The 21,324-nt window shown below is 48.7% G+C and overlaps 2 protein-coding genes across 3 annotated transcripts in view; both read right to left on the bottom strand.

Annotated features, from left to right (window-relative positions):
* The window catches only part of LOC127203804 (zinc finger protein 780B-like), a 60,780-nt gene that overhangs the window by 9,651 nt on the left and 29,805 nt on the right, over positions 1 to 21,324 (bottom strand). The window contains exons 1-2 of one of the 2 annotated variants that reach the window (XM_051162676.1): positions 1,764 to 1,851; positions 509 to 635 (exon numbers count right to left, since the gene is read on the bottom strand). In XM_051162676.1, coding sequence (XP_051018633.1) covers positions 509 to 635; positions 1,764 to 1,796 — 160 coding nt within the window. In that variant the 5' untranslated portion in view covers positions 1,797 to 1,851. Of the gene's footprint in view, positions 1 to 508; positions 636 to 1,763; positions 1,852 to 21,324 lie in introns of those variants that run through there. The other variant, XM_051162677.1, reaches the window with a different exon arrangement.
* Positions 13,325 to 21,324, bottom strand: part of LOC127203803 (zinc finger protein 780A-like) — a 37,849-nt gene continuing 29,849 nt past the window's right edge. Inside the window, exons 3-4 of the mRNA XM_051162675.1 lie at positions 20,696 to 20,794; positions 13,325 to 15,423 (exon numbers count right to left, since the gene is read on the bottom strand). Of these exons, the coding sequence (XP_051018632.1) occupies positions 13,325 to 15,423; positions 20,696 to 20,794 (2,198 nt within the window). The remainder of the gene's footprint in view (positions 15,424 to 20,695; positions 20,795 to 21,324) is intronic.

The following is a 21,324-nucleotide window of genomic DNA, read 5'->3' as shown; positions in this document are numbered from 1 at the left end:
AAAATCCATTTTACGTATGTATGAGGATGTGTCTGCATGTATGACTAAGCATCACACACACGCATGCTGCCCATGGAGGCCAGAGGGAGGCGTCAGATCCCCTGAGACTGCAGTTACACACGGCTGTCAGCCACCCTGCAGTGCTGGGAACGGACCCTGGGTCCTCTGCAAGAGCAGTTGGCTCTCCTAAGCACCAGGCTATTTCTCTAACCCTGATTCTACTTATGGATTCATCTCCGTTATATTCCATTTCTTTGTTTGCCCTGTTTTGTTTGAAATGAGGCCTCACCCTGTCCACTGAGCTAGCCTGGATCTCAGTATGTATCTGAGGGTGATGCACTCACAGCAATCCTCCTGCCCCAGCCTTCTGAGTGAAGCAATGACAGGAATCAGCCATCAAACCTAGCTTCTGCCTCCGCTGGAAAGATGGCACTGCCTTCTAGTTCAGAGTGAGGAAAGCAGACAGTGTGGAGGACGCATCCCCCACTCACGGGGACAGATGCCTTACCCACTGTGACGAGGTGGCTGTAGGTCTCCAGCATCATGTCCCTGTATAAGACCCTCTGAGTGGCATCCAGGCAGGCCCACTCCTCCTGGGAGAAGTCAACAGCCACATCCCTGAACGTCACTGACCCCTGAAACCACAAACACAGGGACAGTGAAATGGGGACACTTTCAAGACGGAAACACAGAAGGGAAGGGCTGAAGAGTGGGAAAGGAGCCAGAAGGAAACGCTCAAGGCTGTGGGAGCTCCCCATAACGGATGACTGTGCCGCCCTGCACACCCAATAAACGTGCATGTCCACTCCTGCACCTCCTTCAAGGTACACCCCACAAAAGAGAAATGTCACCCAGGCTCCGTGTAAAATACCTAAGTGTGAGTCCCTGAGTTTATTATAGCGTCCCATGATATCATTAAGATTTTTGTCATGAGAATAATTGTATACACTACATAAGAGTCCATAAGATTACTATGTATACACAAATCCATATCGCCTACATATTAGGTTTAACCTTTTTGTTGCTGTTGTTGTTGTTGTTGTTTTCAAGATGGGGTTTCTCTGTATCTGTGTTTGTGTCTGTGTCTGACTGTTCTGGAACTCACTCTTTAGACCAGGCTGGCCTTGAACTCAGATTCACCTGCCTCTGCCTCCCAAGTGCTGGGATTAAAGGCAAGTTCCATTACTGCCTGGCAGGTTTAACTTTTTTTTTTTTTTTTTTTGTCATTTAAAAAAAAAAATTGAAGGTGGTCAGTGTGCCTCAGGTCTCCCTAGTCTGCAGACTACCATCACCTCCCTATCACAGCCTGGATGACCTTTCCCTCTGGTCACTGAACGCTCTCCTCAGCCTCCTCAAGCAGGTCACCTGGTCACACACATGCACTGAAGACAGTCACTCTCACACCCTGGGTCATCAGCCAGAAAACACCAGAGATGTCAAGCAGACTTCCCTGGAGACCATCACCTCAAAGTCCTGACACCCCAAAGCCTGCTTCCCTGTGGGACTGAGGCCTCCCCTGCAACTACAGTCCTCCCGACCACAGACCCAGCAGACAGCACATGAGGAGGAATGCAGTCAAAGAAAACCCCAGGAGCAGCTGGAAAGAGGCACAAACAGGAAGTGCTCTGACCTTCCAACCTCACTGTAAGGGGCAGACAGGGCTGGAGGATTTCAAAGCCTTGGGAAGCTTCCGGAGAACAAGACAGGAAGGAGTCACCTAACCTGGAAGTCCCCCTGTGTCAAAGGCAGAAGCGACAACTTACACAGACCGTGTCGTGACAATTGGAGCCGGCCATCTTCAGGCTTCCTCCCTGGGGACAGAAAGAAAGCCTCTTGTTGGATTATGACTTGCTGTTCCCGGACTGGCTCCTGTCAGGATGATGTCATCGACCTCTTTATTTCTCGAGCATCCCCACTCACTGTCTCCTCTCACCACTCATAGCCTCCCTCACACAAACTAGAAGCAGACAGGAGCCACACAAAGCCGATCCTCTCCTAACCCAGACAGCCCAGTGCACAAGGCTCAGTGTAGAGAGCAGCCATCAGCACGGCTGCCTTGGAGGTCCTGCAGAAGAGGCCAGCAGAGGAGCCCATCTTCACCCTGAGATCCAGCCAGGCCTAGGGCTGGGCCTCTCCTCCTCCTGTGAGGAGACCTTCCAACTGGATCCCACCTAGCAAGGCTGACGGGGCTCACAGCATCGCATGGCAGCTCAGGGCTGAGGCACAGCGAGGCTGGAGGGGCTGCAGCCGCAGTGTCAGGCAGTGCCCAGCATTCCATGCCCACTTTAGTAAATGGGATCGCACACCGTGGAACTTTCCTGAGCACCTTTGTCATTTATGATCACAGCTTATGTCGTGTCAATTAAACCGTGATCACTGATGAAGATAACTAGCTATAAAGCATGCTGTCACAGGAGATGAATATGATTTGTTTTCCCCCTTCCATAGTATGGGATATTGTGCACAAAATAATTTTATATTCATTCCAGGGGTCTTAGGTCTTTTGCATCTAGAACTGGGTTTCTCACCCCCAGCACTGCGGACACCATCGCTCTGTCTTGGCGTGTGCGGGAGGACACTCTGTGCTCTGTTCTACCTCAGCAGCATTCAGCCTCTTCTCACAAGACCTGAGCAGCGCACACAGCCTCACAACGCCCCAAGACCCTGCACCAGGGAGCGGCCAGCACCAAATGGGAACCAGCGCTCTAGCCACCAGGCCTACGACTTGGTTCAATACACTCTGGGATTGTTTGTTTAGTTGGTTTTTGAGACAGAATCCTGTGTATCCCAGGCTGACCCTGAACTCCCAATGCTCCTTCCTCCATCTCCCATGCTGACATCAGAGCCACGCCCAGCTCCCAGGTACACATCTGAGAATCTTATGAAATTACACTATTTCCTCTCCACGTGAAATTCACAAACAAGTTTCCCTTCTTTCATTTCCTGCCCTCCTGCCTCTGCATACACCAGGCTAGCCAGCCTCGCAGGGACTCTCTTGTCTGCACCTCCCATCCTGCCATAGGAGGGCTGGGATTGCAGACGTGCACGGCTGCATCTGGCGTTGCACAGTTGCATGTTTGCAAGCGCCGTACCCACTGAGTCATCCCCTCCACACGTTTGTGTGTTTCTATGAGTTTTTGTACATTTTTATACATTTCCAAGAGATATTTACACTGCTGCTTGCATTCCAGGATGATTTACACGGCATGATACGCAGCTCACGGGGGCGGGCGCTGTGAGCGGATAAGGCACGTGTAGAATGCGGCTCAGGACAAAGTGCAGTAACATCCAACCATTTACTACAATAAGGGTGAACACGGGGAGTAACACGTGGAATAAGCTAAAGAGCAGAAGACAAAGGCTGCGGCTGGAAGAGTGCCTCAGAGCCTGAGAGCTGGTTTGGCTTTTCCAGAGGACAGGAGTTCAGTGTCCTGACCGGTCACAAAGCCTGTATAACCCGAGCTCCAGGAGATCCTATTACTGCTGGCTACCTTTGCTCCATGGACACATAATTTTGAAGAAAAGTAATTTTGTTTAATCTTTCAGCAAAAAGACAAATACCCACAATGTCACTCAAGTAGAATCTGAAACTGTTCTCTCCCAGCGAGAAGTAAAATATGACGGTTCCTGGGGGTTGACTGGCTGAGGCTGGGTGTGCAGCCTCGTGGGTGACAGCAGGAGACGTGGATCTGTATGGAAGAGAGCTGGGAAGACGCTGACCACAGACTACACCAGCTCAGCCACACAACAGAAGTTCCTATGTCATGAAACACGGGGACTATGATTAACTGCTTTGAAAAGACTAAGAGAAAAGACAGGAAAGTGTACTCACTACAAAAGCGTTACAGCATAGTAACACAAGCCTCCAAAATATCATACTGAACACAATAACAAAACAAAACAAAACAAAAAAAGGTCCTATCTATGTAAAAATCCTGGGAAAGGGGGTTGATCACAGAAAGAAGATGTCAAGGATTATTGAAAGAATGACGTGAGCACTAAGTGGAAAGAGAAGAAACAACGCAAGGGTCACAATGATGGAGGTTTTTATTGGCACGTACCTGAAAAAGTTAACTTTTATTCACCTGATGTAATTGTTGTCTCAGAGGCTTTCTCCCTCTGTCTGCTAACCTAGGGGTAGTGCTGGAAGCTTCTAGCCTCCATACAATCTAATCTAGGCCTAGAATGTTTTCAGCCTGTGACCTTTTTTTCTAAGCTCTGGCTGGCTGGTTCAACTCAGCTGTTCTGCCTCAAACTCCTCTTCCCAGATGACTGACTCAACCTTGCTTCTCTCGCGCTCTAACTGAATTGCTGCGGTTGGTCTCAGACTAACATGTTCTATCTAGTCTTCTGGCTCCTTCTCATTTTCCAGGTCTTGCCTTCGCCTGTGTCTAGCTTGTGTTCTCTCTGCAACCTGTGTCTGTACAACTGTCCTGGTAAAACTGGGCTGCTCCCTCTCCTAAGGGCACTTTTTCCTGTCTCTTCTCGTAAGAGTTGGGCTTGCCCTATGTGACTCATCCTGTCAAACAGTTCTCCGATTCATCACTTTGTCTCTCAATTAGATGTCGCTTTCAAACATGCTTCCTTCTACAAACGAACTCTGCCTTCATTGTTTAGAATTAGAGATGTGTATAAAAGGCGCCCAAGACACTTACGGGGCGTGATAGGGACTGTCTGGATTCCAGCCAGAGTAGCCATGTTGTTGGATTAAAATCTCTTTGCAAAAAAAAAAAAAAAAAAAAAAAAAAAAAAAAAATCTCTTTGCACGTCCCTCCTTCAGTTACTGACAATTCTATATTCTAAACCTGAAACCTCGTTTCTCAAGCTGAAAGACAGAGCAAACTCGCTCTCGGATCTCAGCTGTGTCGCTGAGACGACCTCATCCCGGTGCAGCCCCCTCCTGAGCAAGCCTGAGCTCCCAGGCCGTCTCTGAGCGCATCCCCGGCGAGCGCTTCCCTCACGCCCCACAGCATCACCACGCCTAGAGCTCTGACCAAGTCACGGGCTCCACAGCAGCTGCCCGCCTAGGCGGCCCTCGGAGCCGCTTCCGGCCCCAGAACGCTCGCCCCGAGCCCCAGGCTGCACCCCGGGGACAGCTTCCCATCAGCCCCCGCGCCCGGGCTCTCCTTACTGCAGCTCAGTCCTCTGCCTCGGGCCCTGCGGCCCTGAGAGCGAGCAGGGGCGGAAAGCGACCGACACGGTCACACACATGATGCGGAAGAGGGCAAAGTGTGCACAGACAGACAGACTGACAGACAGACAGACAGACAGACAGACAGACTGACAGGCAGGCAGACAGACAGACAGACTGACAGACAGACAGACAGGCAGACAGACAGACAGACAGACTGACAGACACACCCACACGCACGCCAGCATGCGCCCACCCCGCCCCACCGCCCACGACCACACCCAGCCCGCTGGCTCTCGCCTTACTATGTGGAGGCTCAAGCCAACCTGAAAAGTCTTCCTTTCACCAGAATAATTCAGATTGATTCCGCATCAGTGGGACCCGGGACACCAAAAAAAAAAAAACGTCTCCGCTACTTCCGGCGCGGTGTCTCCTGGGAAATACAGTCGCCGCCAGCGGAGCCGCCCTACCCGGGAGAAGCTTGGCGCTTGAAGGGAGTTCCCGGCATGCAACTCGGGCCAGCCCATCTGGGGAGCTGGGCCCAGTGGATTGTGGGAGTTCCCACAGGGGCGCGCTCCTAAAACGGGGGGGCTCCCTCCATGGGTCAGAAGGTGCTTCCGGGTTGTGCGGGCGGCGCGGACAGAGGAGCCTAAGTCGCACAACGCAGCGCAAAGAGATCCGATCGAGATGTAACTGACGTGATTACGCCTTTGCCCGAGGCCCACTGAGTAGGATCCCGCCGCGCTGAGCTCTGGTAGGGACCATGATAAATGTGAAAAGACTGAACTAAGGAATCGGTTGGTTTTAGACGTGTGTAATTTACATCCGTTTTCAGAGAGCCAGCTGGTCTGGACCGTGCAGGCTTCAGTGTCCCTGTTATCTAAAAGGAAAATATGTGACTGAGGACCACGTCGATGTCCATCGACAGAACTGTCCACTGGACAGTCATTTATCCCATGTTGGATGGTGACTACTGACACGTACAAGCATCTTTTAACACGCCACGTTCATGTAGGGAAAAAACGTTATTATTAGTGACATGGCATTATTGAACTTTCAAAACCACTTTTGTTTTGTTTTGTTTTTTTTTAAGTAAAGATTTGTTTATTATATATAGAATGCTCTGCCTGCGTGTACACCTGCAGGCCAGAAGAGGGCGCCAGATCTCACTATAGATGGTTGTGAGCCACCGTGTGGTTGCTGGGAATTGAACTCAGGACCTCTGGGAGAGCAGACAGTGCCCTTAACCACTGAGCCATCTTTCCAGCCCCCCAAAAACCACTTTTGTTGTTAATAATACTTGCATAAGTCTTTTTCCCCATTCAGAATGTGCTGGAAAACAAATGCCAGGAGCTCTGGCCCTGGGGGAGTCCCAGAAGTGCCTGGTTCTGATGCTCCGGGAAGCTCTGCAGTCATGGCAGCCTCTTCTTAGCAATGCCCCGCAGCCCTTCTTGGTCATTGGTTACAGTGTTTTGTATCCGTTCCGCCTACAAAGCAAATAACTGACACAGAGAGACTAAAGCCTACTTTAAAGCTGCCAGCACTTCGCCGGGCAGAGTCTGAACTGATTCTAATCTACTATAAACTAAATTCTAAACTAAACAAACTACTCTAAACCTCATAACGTACATAGATTCCAAACACTTGCCACCATGACCCCTTAGGCCGGGTCCGCGTCCAGCTCCCACCGTCCAAAAACCTTGTCCCTCTCCAACCCTCAAACTTTCTCCTCTCTTCCAGGAAGTCCCGCCTTCCACTTCCTGTCCTTCTGCCCAGCTGATGGGCTAAACAGCGCTTTATTGACGGTTGGCACACTCACTCAGCATTGCTCCACAGTTCCTTCCCTGCATTGGTTTTGCCTCTGGGCTCTTTGATTTGTTCGCAGTCTTCGATTCATGTACCACAACGTAGGAAGGACCGTAGCGCTGGAACGCAGAGTATCCTCAGGTCCTGGGCAGGAGCAGTGCATATGCGTGTCTACTGAGCGATCTCTCCAGCCACCATAAAAATAAAATGCATATGTGGTCCCGGAGCCCAGGGTGGGCTTCTTCCCTTTGGGTCACTCCAGTGCTAATGCATTCAGGTGCTAGACTCAAAGGAAGGACGCTTAGCTGGGCAGATGGGTCTGCAGGATCCTGACTGGGAAACCACCACCTCTGCCGTGGCCGGGAGTGCCCGGGGAAGAGGGCCTTCCGGGAGGCTAGTGTTCCAGCTCTCTTAGCTCTCCCAGCGAGAAACAGCAGCTCCTAGAGGCTGCTCGGTGAGACAGTTTGTGTGTTTTACTCCGGGTGAACAAGGGCCATATGAACCTTGGGGAGTAGGAAGGGTGTGGAGGAAGGCCTTGAGTGGGTGTAACAGTTGTCAATAAAGCGCTGTTTGGCCAATCAGCTGGGCAGGAGGACAGGACATGGAAGGCGGGGCTTCGGAGAGGAGTTTGGAGGAGCCATAGCTGGACAGTTGAGAGTTCAGAAAGAAGCCACCGTAGGAGTCATCAAACTGGCAACTTATTGGTATATATGTAGGTTTTTGAACCCATAGGATTAGAGTGGTATAGATTCTGCCCGGAGCGGTGGTTGCAGCTTTAAAATACACTATACTCTCACTGTGTCAGTTATTGGCACCCTAGGCCATCCTGGTAAGTTAGCTACAACAGAAGGGGTGTTCAGGGTGGACACGTATCACTGGCTGAGGGTGAGATGCTGGCCAACCTTCATTTGCATGGAGAGAAACTGCAAGTGTTAGGCTATGTGATCACCCCGGGACTTATAAAGGTTAGGGGTCAAGACTGTGTGTACCATGGTACGTGAGCACAGAGCAGGTAGAGTGATCCTTACTCTTGCTGGCCTCAAGATTAAGATATTTGGGGTTTGAACACATCTCGACCTTGCTCTAGCTCCGTGCATGTGTCCCAGGCGGCACAGTCTGGATGCCCCATGACTCCCCCACAAATCCCCCCTTTTTGTTTTATAAAGGAGAGGTGTCGTCATGGTCATCATCTCCCATGTTGGGAACGGGTTGCCCCTGAGCCGGGACCTGATTGGAAGTGGTTCTTGAAATACTACTTATCTGCCATTTTAAAAATTGAACGAGGCAGGGTACCAGGAGAAACAATGCTCCGATGGTCAGTGTGGGGCCGAGGAAGGGAAGGAGTCAAGCCACCAGAGGGTTTGAGCACCGTGGGGTAGGGGTGTTGGGAGCATAGCACGCCTGGAGATCTCACCGGAGATCCTTGAGCACTTGTATGCCTTCTTCCACCAGCCCAAATCCATTGACATAGGAGCAACATTCCTCCCCCAACACAATGCAAGTCCCTCGCTGACCAGCAGTCAATAGGTCCAGAGCTCTCTTGTTTTGGAGAACAACCCCCACTAGGGAAGGCGATGTGCCATTGAAGGATCAAAGGGTCACTGGCCAGATGGTGTGTTTTGAATGAAGAATGTTCCAGTGGCTCTTGTGGCACCCAGCGAGAGAACAAGACCCAGTCTGCTGAGCAAGAGGCATACAGATTTCACTTTTCTTTCTTTCTTTTTTAGATTTATTTATTATTATGTATCCAGTGCCCTGCCTGCATGTACACCTGCAGGCCAGAAGAGGGCACCAGATCTCATTATAGATGGCTGTGAGCCACCGGTGGTTGCTGGGAGTTGAACTCAGGACCTCTGGAGGAGCAGAGCAAGCGTCCATGGGATACAGGAATGTTATTGGGAAGAGCTGCCAATGGTAGTCGAGAGAGGGAAGCGCAGAGAAAACATTGGGAGGAGCTGGGGGTGCGTGGTTAGGGACAGGAGCTCGGCTGCGTATTGGATGTATTATAGCCAGGAAAGGGTGGTTCGGAGTTTCTTCCGAGTTGGAGTCTCCTGTTGAAGAATGTTCACACGGGTAAAGAACGCTTTGGGGAGCAAGGACAAGCTGGTGAGAAAAAACATTTTGGGGGTCGAGCCAACAATGCTGACAATGACAAGAAGTGCAGTGAAGAGTAGCAAACTATTCTCTTTATGGTTCCATGTCCTATTAATATGTATTTCCCCTCCTTTCCCATTATATAGGCATACATGGGGCAGAATGTGTGCTGTGATACGCAAAAGGTGTTCTCAGTTTGGAAAGCCTCAGAAGAGGCACATTATTCAAAACTTTAGTACATGTTCACCGAGTAGTCTCGGGGGTTCAGTAACACTGCCGCTGTCCAGATGAGTAAACTCACAAGGCAGAACAGCAGGCATGGGAATAAAGGGAAATGCCTGAGTTAACATTTTTAGATATTAGACCAAATCAAGGCACTTGTCAGTCATGTAATGTTAAGTTGTCTGTCCATTTGCAGTGAGTTTTGTCTGCCAATGGACTGACAGTCTGGTTAGTTCCTATTCCTGTATAGTGTGGGGACCGCGGGTGAAAGCATGACCAGCAATGCTGGATGATTACTGGCTGGGAACGATTAACTAAGTGGTGAACCTTTCCAAGAGGTAAAATAGGGGTGGGGAATCTCTCAGCTTCCTGGACATTGGGAGGCAGGACTATGGCTCCAGGTGTGCTAGGTGAGTTAGTTTTCTTAGAGGGGAGAGTTGGGGTTTTGTTATGGGTAGACCATTTTAGGATCCAAAGGTCTGGGGACCAAGAAATAGGGGTAGTTTATTCTGCACAGTGAATCTATTCCAAGGGTCCCTTCCTGTGGCAGTGTCTGGGCACCCAGGGTTTCCCTGTTCCCGATAGCAAGATTTTTCTTTCGTGCCCTTGCAGTGGAGCGTGCCACCACCAAATAGCCTATAGGAGGGGCCAAGGTTTTCTTTCTTAATGTCTTGCCAGCATTGAGAAACCCTCTTTTTACACGATGTGGGCTTTCATGGTAGTAAGGGTACAGCAACTGTCAGTTTATATGGTGGTGGATTTTCCTTTTCCCTGTCTGAGAGCCTGGGTCAGACTGATTAGCTCTGCTCTCTGGGCTGAGGCACCTGGCCCTAAGGCTTGGACCCTAATCATTTCAGTTAAAGTAACTATCGAAGGCCCCACATACCTGGCTTCATCTTTAATAAAGCTGTTCCTGTGTACACAGCACTGCATTGAGATCTTTCAGGGGGATGTTATCTTGACACAGTCATAAATGAGCACCTGGAGGCCCTCATCAGGCAAGAGGGTAGCAGGACTGGTGGCCATGGGGTTCTTTTCTTTCTTTCATCTTTTGAGATGGGGTTTTTCTGTGTAGCCTTGGCTATACTGGGCTCACTTTGTAGACCAGGCTGGCCTTGAACTCACAGCAATCTGCCGGCCTCTGCCTCCCTGAGTGCTGGGATTACATGACATGCACCACCACACCCAGCTAGTCACAGGTTTCTGAAACTGAACATGAGGGTAGTCCAAGAGTAAGGCCTAGTACTCACACAGGCATTTGACAGCCACCATTCTTGTGTTTCTTGGAGGAGGGCCTCAATCAGTTGGGGTGCTGTAAATACTACCCCAGGGTTAACTTGTTTGCTTCCCTCCACAGCTCTAGACAAGTGGTCCATCCTGTGGACACGGGGTCCAATTATTTGGACAAGAATGTCATAAGACTTTTCCATGGCTCCAAAGTTTACAGCAATCTGGTCCAGGATAGTTGCTCTCTGTAGCCTCCCTCTGGGTCTGTCCATTCAAAAGGAAAGATGGGTTGACTCACCTCTGCCTATGAGAGGCTGAAGAAAGAATCTTTCAGGTCCCTGTTTCTCTGGCTATCAGATTCATGACAGTGCATGTGATTGGAACCATGGAGTGGATAATCTTGACCGAATTATTTTTCTCAGATTTTGGACAAGTCTATGGTCAGGGGTCCCAGGTTTAGACACAGAAAGGAGAGGTTTGTTTCAAGTCTGTCTAAATAATCCAGGCAATATGGATTGCAATTTCCCTTTGGGGTTCCAGGGCCACATTGGTATTGTTTAAGCTGTCCAGGGGTGGCTGAATGTCTAATTGAGCTTGCTACTGGTATTGATATTGGGAGAGTTGATTTCTGCCCTCATCCCCAGGAATCTTTATGATTAATCTGAGAGAATATCTAAGAGATATTCTTCTGGCAGAGGGCAAGACACCAAAATTGTGCTGGCTACCTGTAGTCTAATTGTATCTCATCAATAGAGAAGGGGATCGTGGCTTTCCATGTATCCAGAAGTTCTTGTCTCTGAATCAGCTTTTTGTTGTTGTTGTTGTTGGCTTTTGAGCTCCAAGACCTGTGACTTATTTAAACTTTTAAACTAATCTAAGTTTTATGACTTTTTTCTAATATGTGATAGGGCAGACTCATTAAAAAAAAAAAAATGGCCATCCTTTTATCAGCTGTCTTTAATTCTTCTAAAGAGGACTTTGAGAAGATAGCCTCCTTGGTCTGTTTTGGACAAAATGGGAAATCCACCCTATCCTGGCTACATTATCCATCAGTGTTCCCCCAGGGCATTAATCCGACCCCCCCAGCCCCTGACACACACACACACACACACACACACACACACACACACACACGCACGCACACACACACGCACACACACCTGCCTGGGAAAGCCTGAGAATGGATTCTCTACTCTTCTCGCAGAATGGTGGGTTTTGAGTTTTCAAACAGCCCAGGCAAGCTGATGCAAAGAAGATGTAAACCAGGAAGAACGGAGGTGGACGACAGAGCGCATCGTCAGTCACACCACCTGAATCACGTTATTCATGGCACACCACATAACACCATTATGCTACCCATTTGGAAGTCGATTTCAACTTTTATTCACATTTAACCAAGATTAAACTATACATATCTATCATTGGAAGTTGAATTTAAACCCTTTGATGTTCCTTTTCATCCAGAAAATGTATCCAGAATGAAGCTACTTAAAATCGAATACTGGGTGAATGCATGGACACTTCACTAAACTATCTGAAGCACGCTTAGCCTTTCATGACAGTTGTACTAAGGCCAATAAAAGTGAGAAGAATGCAAAAGCTATTTTACAGAATATGGCTATTGCCCAAATACACGCGAGGATTTTATTATGTATTTTGCCCCGTTGCCACAACTTTGACTGGTACTGTGTTGGCCACTAACAAATTATGCAAAAAAAAAAAAAAAAAAGAAGTAAACCTCTAATATCACAGAAGCCAATGGGTGTTGTGACGAAGAAGGCATCTCAGATAAATCTAGATCCAATAACAGCTCTCCCTAAGTTGGGTGCCTAATGATTGGTGAGTTATGTAAGTAACAAGAAGAATATTTATCAAGAACATGACCACTACCCTGTATCTCTGACATTTCAAAGACAATCTCAACAGAGTATCTTCTCTGAACAACTGGCTTCCCACATTCTCGGTCCAAAGGGTTTCTTGGCGCCAACAGTATGTGAAAACTCCGATGTTGAACAAATCCTGGGGCAGATTAAAGCTCTCACATTCTTTTAAGTCACAGTTTTCCCAATTAAGTAATTAAGAATTAAGTAAAGTTCCATGCAATGGCGTGTCCATCTTCCTGACATGCACGGGGTTCTGGCGATTGTGGATCTCCTCACATCCTGTAAGTTCATCCCTTACAATAAAGGCGTTTCCAAATTCTTCATGTTCACAGGGTTTCAGACCTGCATGGGCTTCCTTACGAGGTTCAAGACCTAATTCTGTAAATGTTGCCATGCTCCTCGCATTCACAGTGTTTGACACCAGCATAGACTCCTTTCTGTTGAAGGCCTAAGCTCCAATTGAAGGTCTTTCAACAGTATTGACAGTGATACGATTTCCTGCCAGTATGAGCTTTCCACTGTGCACTGAAGGCTGACTTAAATCTTGGAGATTTTCCCACCTTATTTATATTTGTTGAATTTCTCACCAGTAGGATTTCTCTGATAGACAGCTAGCTTAGAATTACTGAAGGCATTTCCACATTGCTTACATTGTAAGACTTTTCGTTATTGTGAAATTTAGCAGATCAAACCAAGCTTCATACTCAACTAAAGGTCTTTCCACATTGTTAACATTGGTAAGACTTTTCATCAGTGTTAATTCTATGATGTACTTTAAGGTCTCTACCACAGGAAAAGTTACTTCCCATATTCTTTACACTGATGAGGAGTCTTGCCAATATGAATTCCAGAATGTCCAAGAAAACGGGTAATGATATGGAAGTTTCCCCATATTCCTTACACTGAAAGGCCTCTCACCAGTATGGATTCTCTTTTCCACCGTCCACGCACTGAAACAGCTTCACATCAGTATGAGTTCTCGGATGTTTATTGAGTTGGGACTTACGTCAGAAGGCTGACCACACGGCTCACATTCAAAGGATTTCTCAGCACTATGAATGCACTGATGCTGAGCGAGGTCAGCGAGAACAACGAAGGCCTTTCCACACTCCTTACACTCAAAGGGCTTCTCGGCAGAGTGAAGTCTGTGATGGTGCAACAGGTTTGAGCGATGGATAAAAGCTTTCCCACACTCGCTACATTCATACGGCCTCACGCCGGCATGAGTGATCCCATGTTGAATGAGAGTGGACGCACGCTTGAAGGACTTCCCACATGCCTTACACTCAAAGGGTTTTGTACTTGTATGAACAATTTTATGATTATTAAGCTCGCTGTGAAGACGAAAAGCCTTTCCACAGTCTTTACATTCAAAAGGTCTCTCAGCGCTGTGAGATTTCCGGTGACGAATGAGAAGTGTATTAAGCCTATAGAATTTCCCACAGTCTTTACACTCAAAGGGTTTGGTTCCAGTGTGAATACTCTGATGTTCAGTAAAACTTGACCTTTGACGAAAGAATTTCCCACAATCCTTGCACTGATAGGGCTTTTCATCAGTATGAATTTTCTGATGTTCACTAAGTTTGTACTTCCGTCTGAAGGCTGAGCCACACAGCTTACATTTGAAAGGTTTCTCTTCAGTGTGAGTTTTCTGATGCTCAGAAAGGTATACCTGAAGCCGAAAAGCCTTCCCGCACACATTACATTCAAAGGGTTTCTCACCGGTGTGAATACTCTGGTGCTGAACAAGGTGTGAGCTAGTACTGAATTTCTTGCCACATTCCTTACACTCAAATGACTTCTCTCCAGTATGAACGTTCTGGTGCCTGGTGAGCTGTTCCCCGGTTCTGAATTTCTTGCCACATTCCTTACACTCAAATGCCTTCTCTCCAGTGTGAATGCTCTGGTGCCGCGTCAGCTGTGTCAGCACAATGAAGGCCTTCCCACACTCCTTACACGGAAAGGGTCTGTCACCAGAATGAATTTTCTGATGCTGCAGGAGGCTTTTGCGACGTTTGAAGGCTTTCCCACACTCACTACACTCATACGGTTTCACATCAGCATGAATGATTCTATGTTCTACAAGGTTGGAAAACCTATTGAAGGCCTTCCCGCACTCCCTGCACTCAAATGGTTTCGTGCCTGTGTGGATGGTTTTGTGGTACTTAAGCAGCTCGGGAAGATGAAAAGCCTTTCCACAGTCATCACATTTGAAAGGTTTCTCGCCACTGTGAGATTTCTGATGCCTTGTAAGCTGTTGGGGGAGTCTGAAGGCCTTCCCGCATTCCTCACACTCAAATGCCTTCTCTCCAGTGTGAATTGTCTGATGCCGAGTGAGCTGAGCCAGAGCAATGAAGCCCTTTCCACACTCCTTACACTGAAAGGGTCTCTCACCAGAATGAATTTTTTTATGTTGAACGAGGTTTGATCGACGTTTGAAGGCTTTCCCACACTCACTACAGCCATAGGGTTTCACATCAGCATGCATAATCCTATGACCAACAAGGTTGGAGAACCGATTGAAGGCCTTCCCGCACTCCCTGCACTCAAATGGTTTGATACCCGTGTGGATGGTTTTGTGGTACTTAAGCAGGTCAGGAAGATGAAAAGCCTTTCCACAGTCATCACATTTGAAAGGTTTCTCCCCACTGTGAGATTTCTGGTGTCGTGTAAGGTGTTGGGGATGTCGGAAGGCCTTCCCACACTCCTCACACGCATAGGGCCTCTCTCCAGTAGGAATGCTTTGATTCTGAATAAGAGTTGAATTACAGCCAAAGTACTTCTCAAACTCTTTACATTCATGTGCTTTTTTTATATTTTGGGTAAAACTTGGGCAGGTATAAAGAGGTATTTGTTCTTTATAACTAATCTTTGGATCAGCATCTCCTTCTTCATTACTCTGCAGTCCCTTGATTGTACCACATTGGGGGCCATTACTAAAACTGGAACCCTTGAAGTTAAAAGTTTTATTTAATTGCTTTATGTTCTCTTTGGGTAAATTTCTATTATAAATATGATTTTCTGGAAATATATTTTCAGCATCATAATCTGCCTCCAAATCTGAAAGAAAGGGAGAAAGCAAGAATACTTTATTTTCTGGTCTCTCTCTCTCTCTCTCTCTCTCTCTCTCTCTCTCTCTCTCTCTCTCTCTCATAATATAAAAACCATTCAGTCAAAGGACAGAGTCTAAAGTATTTTCTGAAACGCTAACCGGGACCGAGAAGAGCAGCACTAAGAGCTTATGTAAGACAAGACTCTTCCCAGTAGATCAGGCTAGAAACGGGAAGACAGGTCCATAGCGAGAATTCTGCTTCCTTTAAAAATACAGAAATGTTATGGGGTTGTTGTTGTTACTGTTGATTTGTTTGTTTTCGAGACAGGGTCTCTCTGTGTAACAGCCCTGTCTGTCCTGGACTCGCTTTGCAGACCAGGCTGGCCTCAAGCTCACAGAGACCCCTCTGCCTCTGCGTCCAGGGTGCAGGGATTAAAGGCGCGCGCCACCACACCCAGCCTACGTTTTGTATGCTAGGTGTAGGATAGGGAGCTACTTCAGATTGTCCACAGTGGCAGACTATGATTTGTCTCATGCTCTGGCAGAGGCGTGATTCGCCAGTTGCCAATAGTTTCTGCAAGTGTACGACATTTGCAATTCTAGGGACTCTTGAGAAGTTATGTAAGTGCTAGATGAGAGAGGCTGTGGCTCCCCCTGCTGCTGCGGGTGGTTACAACGAGAGAGGCTGTGGCTCCCCCTGCTGGTGGTGGTGGTGGTTACAACGAGAGAGGCTGTGCCTCCCCCTGCTGCTGGTGGTGGTGGTTACAACGAGAGAGGCTGTGGCTCTCCCTGCTGGTGGTGGTGGTGGTTACAACGAGAGAGGCTGTGGCTCTCCCTGCTGGTGGTGCTGGTGGTTACAACGAGAGAGGCTGTGGCTGCCCCTGCTGGTGGTGGTGGTGGTTACAACGAGAGAGGCTGTGGCTCCCCCTGCTGCTGCGGGTGGTTACAACGAGAGAGGCTGTGGCTGCCCCTGCTGGTGGTGGTGGTGGTTACAACGAGAGAGGCTGTGGCTCCCCCTGCTGGTGGTGGTGGTGGTTACAACGAGAGAGGCTGTGGCTCCCCCTGCTGGTGGTGGTGGTGGTTACAACGAGAGAGGCTGTGGCTGCCCCTGCTGGTGGTGGTGGTGGTTACAACGAGAGAGGCTGTGGCTCCCCCTGCTGCTGGTGGTGGTGGTTACAACGAGAGAGGCTGTGGCTGCCCCTGCTGGTGGTGGTGGTGGTTACAACGAGAGAGGCTGTGGCTCCCCCTGCTGCTGGTGGTGGTGGTTACAACGAGAGAGGCTGTGGCTCCCCCTGCTGGTGGTGGTGGTGGTTACAACGAGAGAGGCTGTGCCAGCCCCTGCTGCTGGTGGTGGTGGTTACAACGAGAGAAGCTGTGGCTGCCCCTGCTGGTGGTGGTGGTGGTTACAACGAGAGGCTGTGGCTCCCCCTGCTGGTGGTGGTGGTGGTTACAACGAGAGAAGCTGTGGCTGCCCCTGCTGGTGGTGGTGGTGATTGCTGCTGTTTTGGTTTGTGATTTGGTCATGCGCAATGGGGTGGGGAGAAAATGTGGATATTTTGAAGGCCAAAATCAAAATTACCCCCCAAAATTCAATGCCCCTCATCAGCAGGAAGAGCTCGAATGACAGTGATGCCCCATTTCCTCTCCAGCTTTCTCTCCTAGTGTTGGGGGGTTGGAAGGATGAGATAAGGGTGAAAAAAAGCAGCAGAAAAAGGAGCCTAGAAAGTAGCCAAAAGGTCAGGTACACATGTCTACTTAATGGATTATAACTGTGCTGAAGCAATCGTTATGTGCTTATTTATATGCGGCTTGAGAAACACAGTTAAGAATGTCTTCTGGGGGCCGGGCGTGGTGGCCCACGCCTTTAATCCCAGCACTCGGGAGGCGGAGGCAGGTGGATCGCTGTGAGTTCGAGGCCAGCCTGGTCTACAAAGTGAGTCCAGGATGGCCAAGGCTACACAGAGAGACCCTGTCTCAAAAAACCAAAAAAAAAAAAAAAAGAAAAAAAGAAAAGAAAAAGAAAGAAAGAAAGAAAAGAAAGAAAAGAAAAGAAAGAATGTCTTCCAGGATCTAGCTGCAGCACCTTAGGACATCACAGCCACCAGCTGAGCCAGGTGTGCCAGCTACAGCATTAAAAGTCCCCAGGCACCCCAGATCTCTCTCCCCCATCTCCCTCTCCCCCCCCCTCTATCTCTCAATCTCTCAAGTCCTCTGCTATAAGACATCCTTTCACTCTGCCATGTAGGTGGTTTTTGCTAATTTTGTTTTTTTTTTTTACCCACCATTTATCCCCCTGGTTTTACCTCCTAACACTAGATAGGAGAGAAAGAAAGAAAGACAGAGTGGGAGGGAGGAAGGGAGGGAGAAGGACAGAGAGAGAGAGAGAGAGAGAGAGAGATCCATGAATCTAATTTCTTTCCCAAACACTGCTCCCGGTGTCCAGCCCAGCCCCGTCAAACATTTCCTCAGCTGTTCCTCCCTCAGTTCCCCACGGTCTGCTTCAATGGTCCCTCCTTTAAGTCTGCTCAATACTAGCAGCTCCAAACTATGGCTCCTGCTTCCGCCTATGTGCTCAGCTCGGCTTCTCCTGGCTCATCTGTCTCCTAACAGTGTATTCTGCGCCACCTGCCGTCTCCCTCTACTAGGCCACGTCTGCGCCACCCGCCATCTCCCTTCTCACTCTCCTCAACTTCCCTTTCTTAGTGTCTGTTGACTTTTTATGTCCTGCACTGAGGGTCATAGGGCACAGCAGTTCCAGTGGCTCAGAGTGCTTAAGTGGCCAGTTGTCCAGCAACTGGGGATCCTTTCGAGGGCCAGGCACACAAGATAAGTCACACTACACCCCAATCTCCCAATGAACCTCCTACATTCAATTGGTTGTGTGGTGTATCTTCTTAGCCACACCCCTCCCCCGGGCCTGTCAAAGGTGCCCACGCCTACCTCTCTATCCTAACACACTGTGTGGTAAAGGGTTTTGGACCAAATCATATTGCAGAATTTGATCCCATTGTGAACCCCAAGATTGTGAAGGATAAAAACCTGTTTGTTTGATGTGGTCCATACTAACACAAAGATTTATTCCAAGAACTTTCTGTTTATTGTAAGCAGATGATTATGGTGCGGTTCAGCCCTAGCACACACTTTGATTTTAAGGTCTATCTGTACACAAGATAAAGTTAACCCCAGGTGGAGCTATTAACCAGATGGCAGGGATACATAGGAAGGCAGAACGTTGCGAGACAGCTCAGGGAAGAAGGAGCGATGTGGCTTTGAGCTTTGGGCTTTTTATTCCTGGGCCGTCAGGAGAGCTACCAGGCCTTTTCCTCCTGGGCTGTCAGCTGATCTGGCAAGCTTCTGGCTTTGGGCTTTTGGCTTGTGGCCTTTTGGGTTTTGGGGCTTTCTGGATTTGAGCTTTTAGGTTTTAGTATTTGGTTTTTGGCTTTTTCCTTCGGGATGTGAGCTGAGCAGGAAGGTCAGCTGGGTGCTTTCTCTGCTTCTCTGAGCTAGCAGGTTTCCACCCCCAGCATCTGGCTCCTGCATCTTCACTGGTAAAATCAAATACTTTAGGGTTTTCTTTCTTTATAAAAACAAAATCATTCCATATATATGTATATATACGCATATACATGTATGTGTTGGTATATATATATGTATGTATAGATATAGATTTATACACCAGCCGGGCACAGTGGCACATACCTATAATCCCAACACTCTGGGAGGTAGAGGCAGGCAAATCTCTGTGAGTTCGAGGCCAGCCTGACCTCCAAAGCAAGTCCAGGACAGCTAAGGCTACACAGAGAAACCCTGTCTTGAAAAAAAAAAAACCCAAACCAAACCGAACAAAAACACACTATCTGTCATGCTATAAGAAAACTAGCCTGAAAGTGAAATTCTTTAAAAAAGAAAGGTGGTGGTGATACTGGACCAATTATACACAATTGGAATCTCATCAGAAAGAAGCCAGTGGGAGTGGCTTCCTGAGTTCTAAGCCAGCTTAGGCTAGATAGCTACAAAAACAGAAAGAAAAGGACAGAATTCATTAGACTTTTTAAGACGACTAAGGATGTCCAGCCAGGCAAACAGGCTAACAGCAGATCTTTACCTATCCCTCCTCCTCCAAACCCAGTCCCACAGTCTCATCCTCAGCTCTGTAGCACACCGCCTGCTTGGCCCCTCCTTTACTCCCGCCCCATCTCAGCCCATCACACAGATAAGCGCCTCCGAACTTCCTTCTCTCCACTCATTGCTTTCACCCAGCCCCGACCCCAACAGGTACTCCTTGGAGACCCAGAGGCCATTATGATCAGTGAAACCAGCAGGCTAACTGCGGATCTTCATGTCTCCCTGCATTCCTCAAAGACTAATTCCTCACCCCCAGCTCTGCAGCAGACCACCTGCTGTGGCCTCTCCTCACTCTGCCCCCATTCCCAAGGGGCTAAGCAGATCTTAAGGGAATAGCTGCTCTCTTCCCTCCTGTAGTCACCTCAAAACTCCCCCGCCCCAGCCTAGCCCCATTTCTAAGTGTCAGTTCCCCAAACCTAGAAACACATTTTACCTGGAACTCCCAGTGGCCACACGAATCAGGATCCCACAAGAATCCCCGACCAAGCAACACACAGCTACCAAATGGGGGGTGGGGGAGAATACCCACCAAAGACAAAACCAGACATCAGCACGTAGAATTATAGTATTCCCAAATCCAAATGCAAATACCTAAATGTCAGCATAAAAGGTAGTACTAGAGCCCAGCAACCCTACCACAGGCTGGCTACGCCATCGCACCTCAGCTAGAGTGAACGTGAAGACACAGAACTACATTTGGTGTGCTCACCGCATTACAGCTCTCACTGCTGTTCACACTGTCTTGTCATTGGTTCCGTGCTTGAGAGCACTGACTGCTCTGCTACAGGCCCTGGGTTAGAGAACCAGCTGACACCTGTAACTGCAGCCAGGGGAGCCGACACTCTCTTGTGGCCTCTTTGGATACCTGCACACGTGTGTGCACACACAACCAATAATAAAATACCTTTAACAGTCACAGGAAGAGGCCCCTGCTCCAGTAACAGGGAAGAAAGTAAGAACAGCTTAAAATGATGCGTGGAACAGGATCCCCTTTGCCAGCCTTCACTATGACCTGACCTCCTCCCCAGGGCTCAGGCGCGTTTCCCACGGGCCCTGGGAGCTGAAGGAAGTTTGTCCCATCCAGGGGCCGCTGTATGGGCCTCTGAGCACGCGCTGCGGCTGGCAATGCTGGAGTCTCAGCTCACACCTACTCACCTGGGCGCGGCCTGTCTGCTTCTTCCCCCACAACCATCCAGGGCTCTTTGTCCTGCTCTAACAAGGTGATCAGCTCTGGCTTGGAAACGCAGCTTCCCACTTCAAAGAAAGAGAAAGTGGCACAGGGTTACGACTTTTCTTTTTTCAGACTCATCTCTCTGATTAACCCAAGATGTCCTGGAAGGTGATATGTAAGCCAAACAAAACAACTTTCTTTAAGTAAACTATGAACTTATACTAACTAAGGGGTCAGATCTCTAGTTCTGCTCCCCGGTGGCAGTGTCAAACCATGTAAACACTCCCTGCCTCAGAGGAAGAGCTAGTTCATACATTGTTGCCACAAAGATGGTGCCACAAGAGCTCATAGACTTAGCTCCAGTTAAACACGCCACCCTCCCAGATTCTCTGTCAGCAGCAGCAGCTATAACCGAGGCCTCAGGTGTCCCTGCTTTCCCTGTGGCTTTAGCCTCTCAGTTTCTCCAGGTGTCTGATTTCTACAGGAGGCTCCCAGCACCGTGGAGACTTAACCTGAGCCACTCTGGTCACTTTCCAGAAGAGTAGAGAGACCAGCAGCACAGCCTAAAGATCCAAGCACCCCTTTCAAGGACCACAGGGTGTGGCAGGGAACT

This window comes from Acomys russatus, chromosome 19, assembly GCF_903995435.1.
Source record: "Acomys russatus chromosome 19, mAcoRus1.1, whole genome shotgun sequence".
In the NCBI taxonomy this organism is placed as follows: domain Eukaryota; kingdom Metazoa; phylum Chordata; class Mammalia; order Rodentia; family Muridae; genus Acomys; species Acomys russatus.
The sequence above is the reverse complement of the archived record's forward strand: the minus strand, read 5'-3'. Positions and strand labels throughout refer to the sequence as shown.